This window comes from Corvus kubaryi, unplaced genomic scaffold (assembly GCF_017639235.1).
Source record: "Corvus kubaryi isolate FWS band 111438036 unplaced genomic scaffold, C.kubaryi_AGA036_p1.0 37396, whole genome shotgun sequence".
Lineage (NCBI taxonomy): Eukaryota > Metazoa > Chordata > Aves > Passeriformes > Corvidae > Corvus > Corvus kubaryi.
The window spans coordinates 12,360,855-12,378,476 of NW_024581135.1; the positions used below are offsets into that span (position 1 = coordinate 12,360,855).

The 17,622-nt window shown below is 45.6% G+C and overlaps 1 protein-coding gene across 3 annotated transcripts in view; it reads right to left on the bottom strand.

Moving 5' to 3' along the window:
- Window positions 1-699: 699 nt before the first annotated feature.
- Window positions 700-17,622, bottom strand: part of MRAS (muscle RAS oncogene homolog) — a 38,144-nt gene continuing 21,221 nt past the window's right edge. For all 3 annotated transcript variants that reach the window (XM_042041008.1, XM_042041009.1, XM_042041007.1), the window contains 4 exons: window positions 9,350-9,503; window positions 6,058-6,157; window positions 4,690-4,769; window positions 700-1,645 (listed from right to left, as the gene is read on the bottom strand). In XM_042041008.1, the coding sequence (XP_041896942.1) occupies window positions 1,546-1,645; window positions 4,690-4,769; window positions 6,058-6,157; window positions 9,350-9,503 (434 nt within the window). In that variant the 3' untranslated portion in view covers window positions 700-1,545. The remainder of the gene's footprint in view (window positions 1,646-4,689; window positions 4,770-6,057; window positions 6,158-9,349; window positions 9,504-17,622) is intronic.

The window sequence follows — 17,622 nt, forward strand, 5'->3', positions numbered from 1 at the left end:
TAAATCTCAGGCATTCATACTCTGCCAATATTTTAAGTCATGCCCACAAAGCATATTTGAATAGGATTCAAGCTGATGAAAAGCAAGTTGCTACTTTTAAATAAGTTTGGTGACCATGTGAATGGAGCCAATGGATTCAATCCAGCAGATGACATTCCATTGAAGACAAATTTGCCACTGCAATTCTTACTGCCAGGAGAGGTGTGAAAAAACACGTGGCCCCTCCGGGATGTGCACAGCCATATTTCTGGTGCTACAGATGGAAGTTTGAACGCTTGCAGGGTTTTTGCCTTGTCTTTTCATAAGGCATATTTAGTCTTTGCTGTTTTCAGGGAGACATTTTAGATACAGTCAGCTTATGAAGAGACACATCCCACTTGAATCATTTTAAAAACACCTCTTCCTTTCAAGTCACCAACTCTTGGCAAAGGAGGGAGAAGAAAAAACATTGAGCCAAAGTCCATAAACAGGTTTTTTTTTCCTGTGTGTGTAAGATGAGCCTGGGAAAAGCAAAACAATTAATCTACCCATGAGTGGCTTTGCAGGGAAAGGTTAAGGAATAATAGAGAGGGATTTAGATTGCACCACTTTACATGCATTTATGAGGGAGAAATTCAACACCCAAATAACAAATTCAGTTCAGATTTTACTTCTTTTCTCCCTTCCCCTCCATCTCCCTCCCCCAGAAATGACATACCCTTCCATTTGTAAATTACTTTAATTTAAATACTTCCAGGTTAACAAAACGTCTTAAGTTTGATATGTCCAAAGTTACAAAACAGAAACAAAACCTCTGGACAAAGGGTAAGACAAAAAAATATAATCCAAGCCCAAATCTCCTTTCCTAAGCTGGAGTTTATGGTCTGTGAGCTGGCGGCCCTCCAGAGTCTGACACAATGTCTGGAGCACCCAGAGCAGCTGGAATTAATTTTCTTCCTCCAAATCTATGCACTTTCATATGAAGTTGTGTTTTGGCACTGCCGCCCTAGAGAGAGTTCAGTGCAAGAAATTTAAGCCTGGCCGTTGTTTCTTTGCAACCCAACACTCGCTGAGCAAACAACAAAAAGGAAGAAGAGGACAAAAAAAAAATTAAGAGAAAGAAAAGCCCTTTCCCTTCCCCCACACATACACAGACGACTGTACCAAACAGGGGGGCTATTCAAGGCTGTTCAGAAATGGGTCACAAAGAGAAATGTTTGCAGATAAAACCAACACTTTTTTTTTTTTTAACTTCTTCCTTTTTTTTTTCTTAATAAACATTATGGAGGCCCCTGGAAGGTGCTGGGGGTGTTTGAGAGTTGAGGTCCTGCTGATCCCTTCCGCCTCCCATTCACACAGCTCCCACGCTGGCCCTGATGTGCAGCTCCTCTCTGGGGGGGGGTCCAGGCCCTTCGAGCTGCCTCCTCCGAGTCTGAGCCGCCGTAGGGAGCCCGAGGGGGCCACGGGGCCGTGTGGGCATCAGCATCGAGCTGCGCTCCTCGCCTGGGCTGGCAGTGGGTCAAGAAGGGAGGAGGGAGGCGTCCAAGGCACTCCCAGGGTGTCCCGTCACAAAATCACACACTGGAGTTTATGGGAGCCCGTGGCTCTGTCCCCTCGCCATTTGGTCTTTTTCTTCTTTTTCTGGCTTTTCTCTGGGATTTGTTGCCTGTTTTGGGAGACAGAGAAGAAAGCAGGCAGGTGAGACATAAGGCTGGGTTGGATCCAGAGCCCCGGGCAGCCTGCAGAGCAGTATCTTGGTGTGCCTGTGCATATTTGCATACCTATCTCCATATACCCTTCCAGCACTGCATGGCTTTCCATGCCACACAGCTGAGAACTGCCTGCATTCTTCAGGAAGGAGGAAAGAAGCCATTAAGGTTTATGGCGGGGATGTATGTCCTGCCAGGGCACTATGCCTCCAGTTGCCCTGGGTGAACTGCTGCCTCCTCCCCTGCCACAGGGGCTGCTCTGAGCGATGCAACATCATGTGTTACAGTGCTGCTGACACTCACTAGGGAAGAGGGTGAGAGAGATACAGAGAGCACAGAGAAATACACTCTTCTGCCTTTCAGCTGGCATTGCCCTTAGCCAGCTGCACTGCTACAGACTTGGTGATGGAGGAGGGGCTAAAAAATAATAAACCGAAAACTGAGTTTGCTGCCTATGGGGCTCTGCCTTCTCCTGAAAGTTGTGAAGAGCACCTGAGCACAGAGAATGAGCTGACCCCAGAAAGATGTCCCTGGCTCTCTGAAGTCACAGCCACCAGGAACACACAGCTGAGAACCCTCCTGCACTGTGCCATGGAGCAGCCTCTAAAGTGTTCTGTTGAGGGCTTCTCCCTGTCCAGGAAGATGAGGCATTGCCCAAATGTCTGTTTGCAGCTGTACCCAACTGCAGCAGTCACTCTGCCAGCCCAGCAGTGCAAATCCAGCAGAATGCTTTGTGGCTCAAACACCCCATAGGCAGCCTGTAGATGCAGATTTTAGTGCAAGATAAAACATACAAACACTGGCAGTTTCTGTAGATTCAAACCCGAGAGTCTGAAGAGTTCAAAACCAGCCTCTTTGTGATGTAATATGCCAGGCATTAAACCAAGTGTTCATACCAAGTAATCCAGACCAGGATGAGACATCGCTGGGGCATAAATCACTATGGCTTTAGCTGGTGTTTCTCTTACAGCCTCAGCTTCTAAATTCTTGCAACCACCTGAAAAACTCAGCTTTGTCTAGTAAGACTTTTTTTTTTTTAGTGAATATGAAGGCTGGAGGCATGAAAAACATAAAACTTTAGAGCTCAAAACTAGAAAGATGAAATTCAGAAAATACTTTAAATCTGGATAAATACTAAGTAACCACAAGCTGTTCACACTGTTCTGGATCTGTTTTAGAGATCCAGAAACCATGGCCCGGGCCTGCTCAAGGCTTCTGCTGTGACAGTCCCTGTGTACGCACTGCTGCAGTATAAAAGGGGCATCAGGAAATTTAAAACATCTATCGGGTGGACTGAATCACCCCACTCCTTTCTGGATTACTTCCAGACAACAGTTTCTTGCATGAAGCTAAATAAACTGGGAACCAGCCAAGTGCAAAGAGCACAAACAGTGCAACACTGAACAAGCATGCTCACCCTGAGAGCTCACAAGGGCTCTGAGGAAGCCCTTCATTTGCAAAGCACTCCCTCAATGACACAGTTAACAGGGAGATGAAATTTACATTTTACTTGAAAAAGCTCACTTGAAAATCAGAAAAACAATACTTGATGGGTGATGCTACCCTTGACTGTTGACAGTTTGTAACATCCAGAAACCAAGTAAAGCTGCTTTGTGGCCACCGACCAGCCAGATCACACAGCATCTCCCTGCTCTCTGACTTAACCCAAGTTCCAGCTCTTGTGAACATTTCTGGTGCCCTTGACATCACAGAGGGTTTCACCTGGCTGGCAAGGACTTTCACAGTAGCTACTCAGGAAACTGAGGTGTACCGCTTATTTTTGAGGTTACGGAGTGCATTTTCACGGTTTGAAATTAGTAATGCCTCATTACAATACTCTTTTCAGCCTGCCTGGAGTTGTGTTATGTAGAGAAAGCAAACAAAGTCTTTCCATCTTATTTTGGCTGTTTTCCTTTCCTGCAGAGCAGAATAGATAGTGATAAGAGCTTGCTGCAACACAAAAGTAATATCTAGCCAGCTAATGCAGAGTTACAGAACAGTTGGGAAAGAGCTTGGGACACTTCCAACTCAGTTCTCCAAAGACTTTCTGCCCCCTGTTTTTGAGACATGTGGGAAGAGTGGGCAGTACCATCTGCTTTTGATGGAGGCTGGCTTAAGGCTGTGCTAGGATATTCACAAGTACAGATATGCTGTGAATAAATGCCTTGTGGTTTAATTGCCGAGCAAGGCACTTTGACTGCATGGCAGGGAGGAGCATGATTTCAGCTCAGCACCCTCCCAAAACATGAAAAATGAGGGCCCAAAAAATCTGGCAGACAACTAGTGCCAGAAAAACAAATCTTCTCAGAGAGAACTGAGGTTATCAGCCGAGACGCTGGGATGTGCGTGCAGCTCTTTTCCTGCAGGGGAGCCAGGGTTTGGGAAGGCAGTCCCTCCCTGCTGGCAGCCGGAGCAGGGGTTCACCCATAGAGTGCACGTTTGCCAAAACGAGCAAAGGCAGCTCATGCCAAAACTGGGAACAAACCTCTGCAGTCTGAGGAGGAAACCTGTGGCATAGCCATTAGGTCATGCAGTTTCTCATACAAAATGGCTTAATTTTTCCATTTAGTGGGCAGAAAATGTTAGAAGTCACCTACAACATTAGAATTTTGTAGAATTTTTTGCCAGTCCTTTTTAACCTCTGGCAACGCAAGACCCTGAGAAGACAAAACTATGAAAACCCAAATTACTGGTCCAGAGCTTTCAATGCCAGCGTTTTAGAGCTGATCATTATAGGAGGCTTTGCACTTTTTATTGAATAATAAGATTTTCATTATGGCCACAGCTACTTCTTACTGTGCCTGGTACTGATGTCCTGCATGGGTAACTAACTGCTGGTAACATACCTAAGCAGACACAGGACTAGAAAGTTAATAAACACCAGAAATCTCCCACCCCCATGAAAACCTGTCTCCCCAGAAGTTAGCTCCTGACTCTCTGGGCCAGGACCCCTGCATGTCCCATCCACGGGCAGTAAGGAAAGGAGGAGTGTGCAGCTTACCTTATTACCCTCACGAGATCATGGAAGGCCTTGTCCACATTCAGAGGTGGGTCCTTGGCACTGGTTTCTATATAGGGAATCTGGAGGAGAGAAGTGTATCATGAAAAAGATCACTAACAACCTAGTGTTGGGAGCAAACCAGTTTCAAAATGAAAAGCCTAAAGGCTGGAGAAATACAGGTAAACAAAATGTTGCCATGATACTGCTATCAACACCCTCACGCTTGCAGCAAGGTCAGCGAGCACTTACAAAAGGTCTGGAACAAGCACCAGGCTAAACAGCTGCTATGGGAGCTCTGGGTTTGGGGGAGAATAATCCCAGACTTCATGTCGTCAGATGTTCTCTCCCCCTGAGCTGTGCTCGCAGACATGAAAATAGCCGAAGGTTGTTGAAAGACCAGCACTTGCCAAAAATTCTTGCTTGCCACATTTTATTGGGACTACTGCATGAATATTTCATGACTACAATTCCCCTTCAGTGTAAAATGATCTTCCCCTTCAAAGTCTGACAGCCAGATGGGGCCTCCTAGAGTGCTTGTCCAGCACACTGGCAGATTTATAAAACTGCCTCTGATAAGGTATTTCATGCATGGCCTTTTCCAAAGCATGTGCATACAGACGGATACAACATGCTGTGCTGCAGTTTGGGTGCCCTGGCTCCAACAGGAACCAGCTTCCTTGGGGAGGCGGGGTGAACCTGCCCTGCCAAATTCCCATCGTGGCTTGCTCAGAAACCACCACACAGCTTGTCCTTTAGGCACAGCAAGCTGCCAAGAGGTCTCAGGCTTGTTTGCCTTTAACCTTTCCATTCAGTTCCACCTCCTAAGGGAGTTGTTGTCTCCCTCTGGGTGTTCAGGGCTGCTGGCATTTAGAGGTGATTAGTGGAGCAGCATGTGATCTACACCCACCTAAGACCAATTTCTCAGGCTAAACTAACAGCATGAATAATGCAGAGCTAAGATGGTGGGTCAGATTTATATAGGCTTAACAACCCTGTTAACTTCATTATCTTTAACAAGCTCAGGCACCTGGATATACCTTCTAATGCCTGACTCTGCCTTTTCACTCCAGGAGAGTGCACTTTCTTCCCTCACCCTGAACACTTCTCACCACTTTCAGACACCTTGTATGTAAGTCTTAGCGATGGCCACAGCTCTGCTACAACCTGGTGCACAGCAGAGGCTCTGGTTTCCGTGATGAATTGGCCCTACTGAAAGGGAACTGCATAGCTGCTACTTTGTAGTAGTCAAAAATGTATTTGCAAATGTTTAATTGTAAGCTTTAATTCAGCTGCTAATGAGCACAGATTTCAATTCTGAACACCTTATTAGGGCTTTCAATAGCCCATTAAATAATTCTGCAAACTTACGTTATGTTTTGTTGCCATTTCTCTCCCCTGTTCTCTTGTAATTTTCCGTAAGTGCATTAGATCAACTTTGTTTGCCACCAAAATCATTGGAAAAGACTCCCTGGAAAAAATCAAAACCACCACCCAATTATTAGCAGTCTACAACAAAAATTATGAGCATAAATTTCACTTTTTGATGCTGACATCATCCAACATTTTCAGCTACAGACATACCACATATGTATAAAGAAATATAAAGAAAACCCCCAGGATGTGCTACATATATGTTCACATTGTAAAAACTTGCTTGACAAGTTGCACTCATGCACACATTCATTGTTATTTGTAGGGACTTCAGGAATTTATTGTCACCACTTTGCAATGCCTGATAATAGCTAAGCCTGAAGATCCAAATCGGTGAAGAAAGATCTACAGAATTAGCCAGAAAATCAACTGAGACATAAAGACAGATCTTGGACAGGAGACTGGGACTCTTTTGCAGCAGTTAAGACATCTCAGTAACTGCGTATCTTGGCAAGATACTGAGGGATGATGGAAGAACTGGAGTCAGTTCATTCCTGCTCATCCACTGAGAGAAACTGTGGGGAAAGAAAAATGGACTCTGGGAGCTGGTGCTTAGAGGGGCATCCAATGGTGAAGAGAATACCTGGGAGCAAAAAGATGCCCATCAGCTCTTAACCTGAGACAAACTGAAAGCCTGGCAGTGGTAGCTGGAAGGAGGCTGGAGGGAACCAGAGATTTGCTAACTTCCAACACTATTACCTACCATCTCCTGTTTCTAATCCCAGAAAAAATACCCAAACCATCTCCCTCTGTAGTAATACTCAGTATTTCCTTAGCTACCAGGCATGTAAGTGACTGTCTTCACCACCTGAGAAAAGATCCATCCATCCACAGCATATCCTGTGCAAAGCTCTCCCCCTCTACCCTGCAGAAAGCTCCATAGCTCCAGCGATAAACAGTGCCAAGGTTGGGAGCCATGGGAGGTTTTGGCAGTGCCACTCTCTCCTCTGGCTTCATGAAACAGAATAATCAGCTGCTGCAGGGCCTCTTAGCCACTGCTGGGAGGGAGGAGGTCCCTTCTGATCACTGACAGTTACTGCAGTATTGTTGTCTTATATTTAACTTTAAACCCTCCTAAATGATCCCAGTGTTCTCTGCTGTAACAGAGCTGATTTTACTGGGCTAAGGAGCAGCTAGCTGTACTCATTTCTGTATAAAACACTTCCCTGGGTAACTCTGGATTTTCAAACAGCGTTTCTGGGTCATTTTTCATCGAGATGATAAGAGCTCCATCTTCCCTCTGGCATGCTGCCCCACTGCTCTGGCTGGAAAAATACCATACTGCACTCTGCATTTTAAATGAGTCTTAGAGTTATTCATTCTGATAATGTGACTGTGATTTAATGTTAATACCTGAGCATTGATATATCTTGACTCTGATCCTTCTGGAGCAAAATATTTGCTTGTCTGGATTATTTGACTGCTTTTTGGCTTGCAGCACATTGATTAGAAAGGGATTACTTTTGGATGGTATCTCATTTGCCTTGTTTACATCAGGCATAAAACTCTATGGGGACTTTGTTCACTATTGTAAGCCATACAACTACTAGTTGGACAAAGCTGCTACAGTTGGAAATTTTACTATAATGAAAGTTGTGGAAAGAAACGGGAGGAAGGCTTTGAAAAGCCCTGCTAACGCAGCAGCCTGCAATTCTTTTGGATTTTAAGTTGCCAAAACTGCCTGCTAACCTGAAAACCAGGGTGATGCTCTGCTCCCAGCTACCTGTGGGTTTGGCAGGAGGGTTTTTTTACTCACACTGCTCCCACTGCTTCGATTTTCTGACCAAGCTCAGGTTTTGGATGAAGATTAATACTCTCCTCACGCTCGGAGTGGCGCTGAGCGGGGAAACACAAACAACCTCACCAGCCTGTTTCACTTCCTGCCTCTCACACGCTGCTGCAGTGTTTGCACGGCATGTGGAGGGTAAAAGTTTCAGCCCAGAGCAGAACAGTGAACACATCTTATTTTCACCAAGTTAAATTAGATAAAATCAGCATCGGATTGGGGCAGGTTACAGGAAATTCTGTCCTGTCTCCTTCAGCTTTCAGAAACAGATTTACTTTGCCCCAAGCTAAGCCAGCAGTGCTTAGACTGCTGTGATCTCAGAGGCTGACTGAGCGACTGACATTTTTCTTCATTTAAATGAAATCAAAGAGTGGTTTTTCCTTTACTTTTCACTCTTGTGGGCTATGCTTTGGATGCTTTACTGGAAGAGCTGTCAGCTGTGAACCTCACATGATACGAGTCCACCCTTCCTGTGGGGAAGTTATTCAGAGCTGTGAAAGGAAGCCAGCAACGAGGCCCAAACCCTCTGGTGACTTTTCTTGATGACTTCCATAATTAAAAGCCATTATGAACAGAAAAATTAAGTGTTTCAAAGCTGCAGACATATAAGGGCTTAATTCACACCCCACCCAGTGAGGATGGATCCATTGCCTCTTGAACCATGGGAAGAGGGAGTTATCTTGGAGATAAACCAGCAGCTTCCCCTCACTCTGCCAGGACACATTCATTTGCCATGATTAAACTCCCAGTGCTACCTTCTCCCCTGCACATGTAAGGAGAGGAGAGGCAACCTCTCTTGCTGTCTCCCCAGGCACACAGAGATGTTTTATTCTGTGCAATTGTTTGCTGGAGAGCACAGAGCATTAACTACATTACATCCCTGGTAAGAAATACAGTTCCTTTCAGCATGAATTTTTGCCTCTTCAAGACACTTGTTGACACCCCCAAATTACGCAGGGGCTGTGTTATGAAGGTGTGTTTGGCACAAGCAAGGGAAAGGAAGATGGTGCCAGGACACACAAAGTAATTAGGGCCAAATGCTTGCTGACTCCCTGCTGGTGATCCCAAAGTGCCTGCACTGTGCACAGAGCATCCCTCCCCCCCTTCAAAGCCGAGCTGGTTACCTTCAAAGGTGTCTGATCTTCCTTTCTCACACTGCTCTGCCAGACCATTCTGGCAGAAATTTCTCCCTTCCAGACCCATTTTCACTCTACTGTAACACTACTGACCCTTTATCCATACTGAAAGCGCTTCATGCTTATTACAAGAGGTAAACCACCACTTATTCACCACACTGAGGTCCACAAACCCTCACGTAAGGATTTGTCTCAGGACACCCAGAAGGCAGAAGTTAGGGTGAGATGTGCAACCATGCCCCCAGGGTGGTCAGCAGCATGGCAGGAGCCTGGCAGGTCGGACAGTGCCTGGCCCCGTGGCACCCACCTGTCCTTGACTCTGAGGATCAGCTGGTGGAACCGGTCCACGTGCTCAAAGCTGGCCTTGTCTGTCACCGAGTAGACGATCAGGAAACCATCTCCAGTCCTCATGTACTGCTCCCGCATTGCACTGAACTCCTCTTGGCCTGCAGTATCCAGAACTAGGACAGAAGAGACAAAGGTTTTTAGTTACTGTGAGGGACCTGTAGCTGCTGGCACCACTATGTGTCCTGGGGCCTTTATGCCTCTACTGGGCTTGCTCAAAGACTGTAAGATCTGATGAAATCAAGCTGGATGGACAAGGGAGTTTCTGTCCCAGACCCCACTCATCCTTGTGTGCCTAAGTTGGGAGCAGATGGAGAGGAAGATGACTATGTGGATTTCATTTTCCTTTTCCACTACCAAATACTGACCACTGAATTTGGGGAGTTGCTCCTCTGGCAAGATACGGCTCAAAGTATTTCACAGCCCCCCAAATTTTCCATCTCTCAGCAAACCCAAGACTGAAAGATTAGGTAAAAGCCAGTTTAGATGTCAGGGATAACCAGCAAAATGCATGGTGAAGCAGAGCTGGGAGACAACCCAAAGTAATAGCTACAAGCATTTTCCTTTTCTCAGCAGCTGGGTATTATTTCTAGACAATTTTGTGCTTTCAGAGTGAGATGGTACAGCCTTGGGGAGCTCCCTGTAAATATTTTGTACCAAATGGTGTGGTGATACTAAGGAGATAACTGAAACAGATGGAAAAGCTTTAAGTGCCTTGCATATCCAATACAGTGATTATGCTTCTGTGAATAAATCCATGCTCAAATCCCCTAAAACACCTCAGTTGTGACAGCCATCCAGATGCTGTTCCCCATTAGATTAAACTCCACTAATGGAATCATAACTCACTGGATCTCCATGTATCTGCCTCACAGGGGGTCCCATCACCTGTGGAACAAGCTACCACAGCCTTCTGGGTAAACACCACATACTGATACACACATCAGAGCAACTTCCTGAGCTCCAGCTTTGTATACAGCCAGGATTTTGACTGGCAGGAGGAGGGTACAAGAGGAGTTCATCAGTTTAGGCTGTGCCAGTACAAACATGGGGTGCACTCAAAGTGCATCAGCTGCTCAGAAGTACCAATCCTAATGCATCGTTACACCCCAGAGGCAAATGTGGGACCTTCATGATGACTGGGAACATTTTCACATCCCAGTCGACGGGGCTGGGTAGGTTTTGCCTCTGCTGTACAGTCACAGCATAAGCATCTGCTGCCCACAAGTGATGGGGAAAGCCCAGGGCACTCATGGATGAAGACTGTGGCAGGAGCATACTGCTGACAGAGCAGCAGGGCTTGATACAGGTTTGTCTAGTCTGAATGGGGCCACAGTCCCAGCAAGGTGTTCCCTGTAGGGGTAAGTACTCAGGCTGCCCCAGTTTGCAGATGGGGCCATGATAAAAACCACTTTGCTGCATCAGCACAGGTGGGCACAGTTGGACACGCTGCACATCACAGCGCACCCCACGAGCCAGCCACACCTCCATTGCATATCTGGAGGAGAGACAGCTACACTGGAAGAAGATCTGGAGACCTTCCTTGGTGATGGCAGGCCCTTTAAGGCCTTCAGCCTCATTTGTTCTCCTGCCTGAACTGGTGTTGAATGTCTGTTTCCATGAGCTCTTAAGGTAAAAAGAGCTTCTAGGCTCTTGCAAAGACCCTGAGATTTAGGCTTATTTGCCAAGCTTGCTGGAAAGTCATCTGAGTCTCTCCACAACCTTTTATCCTGCTCCTCCCCTTTAAATCTAGGAAACACGGGTCTCAGCTCAAAGCCATTTAGGCTATTCTTAAGGACTGTACAAAAAAAAAAGAAAAGAAAAAGGAAATAGAAAAACAACCCAAAGAGACTGCACGTGCTGATAAATTTCTATGCCCTGGGCAGAATTGCTACTGTGGAATAAGGCCAGGACTCTGTAGCTGGTACAGAAGAGGAAATTAATCTTTCCTACCTGCCCAACCAGTATGGAGAGGCTAGGCTGCCCTCATCTGACTCCTGCAGCAGCCAGACACGGTGTCAGGGCAGGGAGAGAGCTGACACCAACACACAAACTCAGCTTGTGGGGGAGTGGGAGAGCTCCCCGCTGGGAGCCAAGCCCTCCTGCCCTCCCTCCCCCTGAGACAGGGCAGGTGCCCCAGCACAAGCTGTGGGCAGGAAGGTGGAGATGGATGTGCTGTATCCTGCATGGTAATTTGCTTAGGGAATTCCCCTTGCTCTGGAACATTTGCAAACCTCCCATGAAACACACAAGAAGCATCCAGCTCTGCCTTTGCACCCATCAACCCATCCCCAGCTGCTGCCCCTCCAAAGCTCTGCATCTCCTGGGAGAGGGGACAAGCCCTAGTGGGGGCTGTGGGGATACCCCACTGCATGGGGCTCTCCTACCTTGCCTGGATTTTGGCCCATGGCATCACACTAAACACAGGCAGAGCTGCCGTGTCAGCAGCTGCCATTGAAAGGGAATTCACTTGCAGCATTCATAAAAAGGTGAGCAAGCCCAGGCAGCATTTAAAATGGCACTTTGAAAGTGCAAGTAAAAGACACACAGCAGTGAAGGTTAAGGTTAATCTCAGATGGGTTATTCATACAAAGTTAAGCATCGTGTAGATGGCCAGACAAAGTCCTTGTCTTAACCTTAAATGTGCTCTTCATCAAGGCAAACCCCCAGGCTAACACTTGTGTGCTTTGTGAATTGTAAACAACAGAGGAGAGTGTGATCTGGACCCTTTGTAGGCAGGACAGGACCACATCCTGGAAAGCATCAGCACCAAAAAAGGGCCAGATGCAAGTGGCTTTGCTTGTGGTGTTACCTTGTGGCATAAAAGCTTCAAGAAGACTCCTACCTATAGAAATGGGAAAGTAGCAAGGAGAAACCTTGGGAAGGGGTAACTTGGAAGGTGACTGGCTTCCCAAACCAAAAGCGATGAGGAGATTTAGCACGTTAGCCAGCATTCACCTTCTTTTAAAATTCCTGTTTCTGCAGACAGGATGCCAGAAGACAGAAATAACCACGAGTAGAGAACTTGAGCTGGTACACTTTAAACCAGCAGTTGCCCCACTGGCCGCACATAAATGCCAACGTGTAAGCATGGCTGGACCAAAGCACAACAGGTTTCTCCTACCTCATTCTTCCCAGAACTGAAATCAGACTCATAGGCTGCACAGTGCAGTGTCAGGAACTTCCAACAGAAAACTTGGTGAAGTTCTCACAAATTTGACCAAAGAAGCAAGGAGGAGGATTAATGAAAGCATCTGGGTAAAATGAAGGAGAGAGAAGCCAAGGATGATGTCTGATGTAGAAACAGACATCCAAAGAGAGCAAAGCCATTTACAGCTATCATGAGACCAGCTGGAGACTAAACTAAGAGCAATTAGGCTGTGAGAGCCCAGCAGGGAGGTCTCCTGCTTTGCAGGTAAGAGATCGCTGAGTGAAGAGATGGCCTTTTCCACTTTTCAGTGGATGTGACCCCCAGCTGCTGTGATGAACTCCTTGCTAATTGAATCCTGCCCCTTTAGAGCTCTCCACACCGTTTTCCTGTGAATCCTGACGGGTTATGCAAGAGTGCAGCTGCCTAGAGAGCACTTCTGAGCAGGCACAGGAGCCCAGGAAGACATGGGAATTCGTGGTCCAAAATAGAAGCACTTGGTGCTTCAAGGTGTATCATGTGGCAATGTCTCTGCAACCAACAGTGCTCTGAGTGCCCATCCAGAGACAAAGGCACGTGAATCTAAACCAAGGGCAGAAGCACACTATGAACTCCAAGTCAACAATGGCATTTATTTTTCTGGAGCCTTGGCTGGATTCAGTTCAAACACAGCAGTCCCAGACTTCGAGGAGCTCAGATCTGGTTGTGCAGGTGAGTTCTTCTCTTTTCACATCTAGGCAAAATTTCCTCCTACGTCTTTACCTTTACATTGCCAGGCAGCTGGGTGTAGAGGTCACCTCAAGAGAGTTTCTCCACTGTCCATGGCATCTAGAGGGGATAAAGACAAACTGACGGGCAGGTTAACCCATTTTCTGTCCTTCAGCCACTGGGTGTCACTGCCCTGCAGCTTGGTACCTAAGCTCATGGGAAAATTTAACTTGAATTGCCAAGTCAAACTAACGAGCCTCAGGCTGAGGAAAGCCATCTCCACAGTCTCTGTCTTCCTTCCATCAGCAGCGATGTGGGAGAGGGTACTGCTATCAGCCACTGGCTTCAGCTGAGGAATTGGTATTTGGGCACTGCACAGATGGAGTACTGGGGTCACAGCTCCTATTCTGTATCCTCACACCCAAATCACCTTGAAGAGATAGGAGGTGCCCTCGCTGTGAACAAGGCAAGGCAGATGTTTCACTGGTCACTGTGATGCTTATGCTCCTTCTCAGAAACAGCCACACTGCCCTGGCATGACAGCTTTCCTCAGCAAAAAACACGATAGGAAGACACTGGGGCTTTTATGAGCCCTTCTTCTGTGCCCTAGCTAAATACACAGATGTTACAACATGAAAAACCAAAGTACTTGAATTCTTGCCCTTTCTTTAAGCAAAAAGAAGAGAGAAGTCTTCAGGAGAAAGGCTTCCACATCAAAACACAGAATAAAGATGCAAACCCTTAAAGGAGCTCTTTCTCTAACAAAGGGCAAGTATTCAAAGCCCTGTGTTTTCCATGTTGCAACATCAAAATTTTCCTGGCAGGAAAAATATCCCCACAACCCAAGACAAAACCTCCTCTTTCATGGTTGCAAAATCCCAGCAATTAAGGGAAGGGAAATACTGTACACACAAATAGAAGAATGAAAGTACAAATTTAACTTGAATTTTAATGCTCTCAAGTGGAGCTACTGAAAGTCTAAATTAGCAGAAAAAAAAGGAGAAAGCGAGCCACAAACCAACCCTTCTGACTGCAAGTCTGAAGTGACCATTGATCTCCTTCTGGCCTCGTGGCCGAGTTGATCCCAAGTTTCCCGAGAAGAAAAGCAGACAGTGTGCCCAGGGATGACTCGGAGCAAGAACCCTCAACAAAAAGGGGTGCATAGGATAGACAGGTGGGAAGGGCAGAGAGAGCATGGGGGAAGGAAAGGAGCTTGGTGTGACTGCTTAGGGGTGCACACCAGGCTGTGCAGGTCCAGCCCAGCACAAGGACACCCAGGGATTGGGAGGAGGTCTTGGGAAGAGAACTAGAAGAGAAACTGAAGCTCAGGAGCAGAGAGGTAACTTCTAGGCTGTGAGAGTTTCATCAAAATATACCAGGGAAAGGAAAGGGAAGAGAAGGGAGACCACAGCTTCCTTTCATCCAACACAATTCCTTGTTTGGCCAGTACCAACTGGCACAGCCCTACAGACAGCTAAGAGTTCAGCCCAATTCCCCAATAAGCCCAAGCCATGTGCTTGTGGTCATCTCTTCATCTCCCTTTGCTTGCCACCTTTTTATCTGTGTGGTGTATGAGCCATAAGGAATTCTGAACCATTGGGAGTTTTCTGCCATATTAAAATATTCCACTTCTGGTTTTATGCCGCGATTAGCAATTCCAGACTGGGGTTTTGCAGCCACACCAAAAAGAAATCCTCTGCTACTTGCTAAGTTAGCCTGCACACAGAAAGGAGTGTGCAAAATTACTCATAGCAACGCAACTGGAGCAGGAGCTAATCAAGGCAGATTAACCCTGGCCTCCACTTAATTCTGACCTCATGTGTCTGTACAGCACCTGCGTGTGAGTGCATTTCACCAAGCACATCACTGTGCTGATTTCAGCACGACCAGCAGGGAATAAACCAAGATAACATATGCAGAGAAAATTTGAGGCTTATCCTAAAGCCTCATTAGAGTGGCAGCAACCAAAAAATGGGCTAGCCACAAATTGCCTATGCATCTTTGATTCAGGTTAAGTGCTCTCTTCCACTCTACAGTACTTGTCCTCCAAACACTGCATCCATGGTCTTCTAAAGCTGGCATAAGGTCAACAATAAAGTGGTTTTGTGTAGTGTTGGACTTGAACACAACAAACGCAGGTCCCACAATCTTTTCAGAGGCAGAGAACTATCACAAACAACTCTTCGGTGAGAAAAATAGACAGAAATGTGCCCAAGACAAAAAACAAATAGGTAAAAGAAGATTTTGAATGCAGGTTTTGCTCTAAGATGTAAAATGTGAAATAAAACCCTATTCCATTTCAGGCTACTTTCAGTGAGAGATTTCAGCAAAGGAAAAAAATGCAAGTCAAACATTTCATCGTGCTGCCAGTTAGTGCTGTTGAATAAATGTGGGTGGAGGTCTTCATGGAGGGAAGCCAAATGCTTTCTGCAAGCTGGCTAGCAGAAGGGTTTTTTTACAACATCATGCTGGTGCAGTTACAAAATGCTTGAAATGCTTTGTACAGAACTGCTCAGGCAACAGCCTGGAAAAGGGTGGGCTGTTTCCCTTTTTTTTGAAGTTGTTGGATGTCTATGTATTTGGCTTTTTAAAAATAATCACTGTTTCTAAAAACTTCAAAACTTATAGAGCCCCTCATGCTATATCCTCACTTGGTTGTTCATGTTCCAAAACTAGTTCCTATTTTGGGTGTGGGCAGCTGCTTCTTCCCACCAAGCACTGCATGAAACGTCAGCTTGCAAAGGCTTTGGTCATAAAGAACAACTGGAAAGTCTAGGATTTATCATGATGCATCTTTACCCTTCCTATCATGTTTGTCCCTAATTTTATACCATAAGTGATTCATGTAACCACAACAAGAGCAGCTGTCCCAGTATATGGTGACCTCTGAGACTGGCCTAGATCTAAAGCCTGTGACAGAGAGCTGAGGCAAATGACACGTGTGTTAGTCAGTCTTGGTGCCCTGTTTCTGCTGGGCAGATGGAAAAGGGTCACATCCTTTTTCAAGCAAGAACTCTGCCCTTCTTCCAAAATTCTGATTATTCAAAATCTCAAGTGGTAGGAAAGAGAAGCAGCTGCAGTTTCACTTCTCTGGCTTCACTGTGAAGCATCTGTGGGCACACAAACTCTGGAAGTCAGGGATTCCCAACATGCCATTCAAGGCCACAGCTGAATTCAGTTCAGCCCAAGTACAGCCACTAGGCTGCATCTGAGCAAAAGAAAGGCTTTTTCATCAAAACAAAGGGTTAAGCTTCTGCTTGTTGGAAAACAATTTCTTTCACCACTGCCACTCAGATCAGTTTGGTTGGTTTTTGTGTTGTTGTTGCTTTTTTATTGTTTTTTTTTTTTGTCTAAACAAAAATTCCAAATATTCAGTGAAAGATGCCTTTTCTACTTTTCAATAATTTGCAAAACCCAGGCTATTTCAGCCAAAATCAGCATGTACAGCAGCTGGTACTCTTATATCAGAACATGGGGCATACCAGTGAAGATAAAGGTTGCTCATTTTAGAGGGCTGGATTCTGGACTAAAAATAATTAATTCAATTTACAGAAGGATTGTGTTTTTCTTGATACAGGACTGGAATTTTAAAAGTAAGGGTGCATATGTACATTATGTGATGATTAATTGGGAGCAGATATCTCTGATGCAGATGACAAGAAGAGACATTTCAGCACCAATTTCACAAATACTCCCTCATATCAACTATTAACATATTCAAATGAACAAATGTTGGCAAGATTAACTTGTTTTATTGTTTGCTGGTTTTGGTTTTTAATACTGAATAAAAGCTGTTCTTTTAAGGACTTCATGATCATTTGTATTCACTAAATTATATCTGATAAATCCTTAAGAGCGCAACTAAGATCTCAAGTTTCCAGACCAAGCTAAGCAGTCTTCACAGCAAAACCCACCAGCATCCACATTCCACCACTCATGACAATCCCCCAGCTTTCTGTCCCCACACACCAGTGACACTTATGCAGAGACACCAAAGATCTTGAGCGCCTTCTTGACAAGAGAGTGGAGGTAGAACTCGGCACAAGTGAGGCTAAGTTTAGTTCAGTTGTGTTAGTGGCCACATACATGAACTTGGGTAATTAAGGCACAAAATACTCGCTTGCTTTTATGTACTACCTAATTATTACACAATGCAAAACAAAACTTACAACATTTAAGAGCAAGATTCCCTTTATAGCTGTGGTTAGTCTGTCTCATGCAGCAGAAATGAACAAGCTACAGCTTTAGGTAATACAGGGCTTTCTCCTCACCTGCTAATAAAGTCCCTTTGATTTTGTTGGGTTTTTTTTTAATTTGGGTTTGGTTTTTTTTGGGGGCGGGGGGGTGTTTGTTTGTTTTTTGTGTGTTTCATTGTTTTT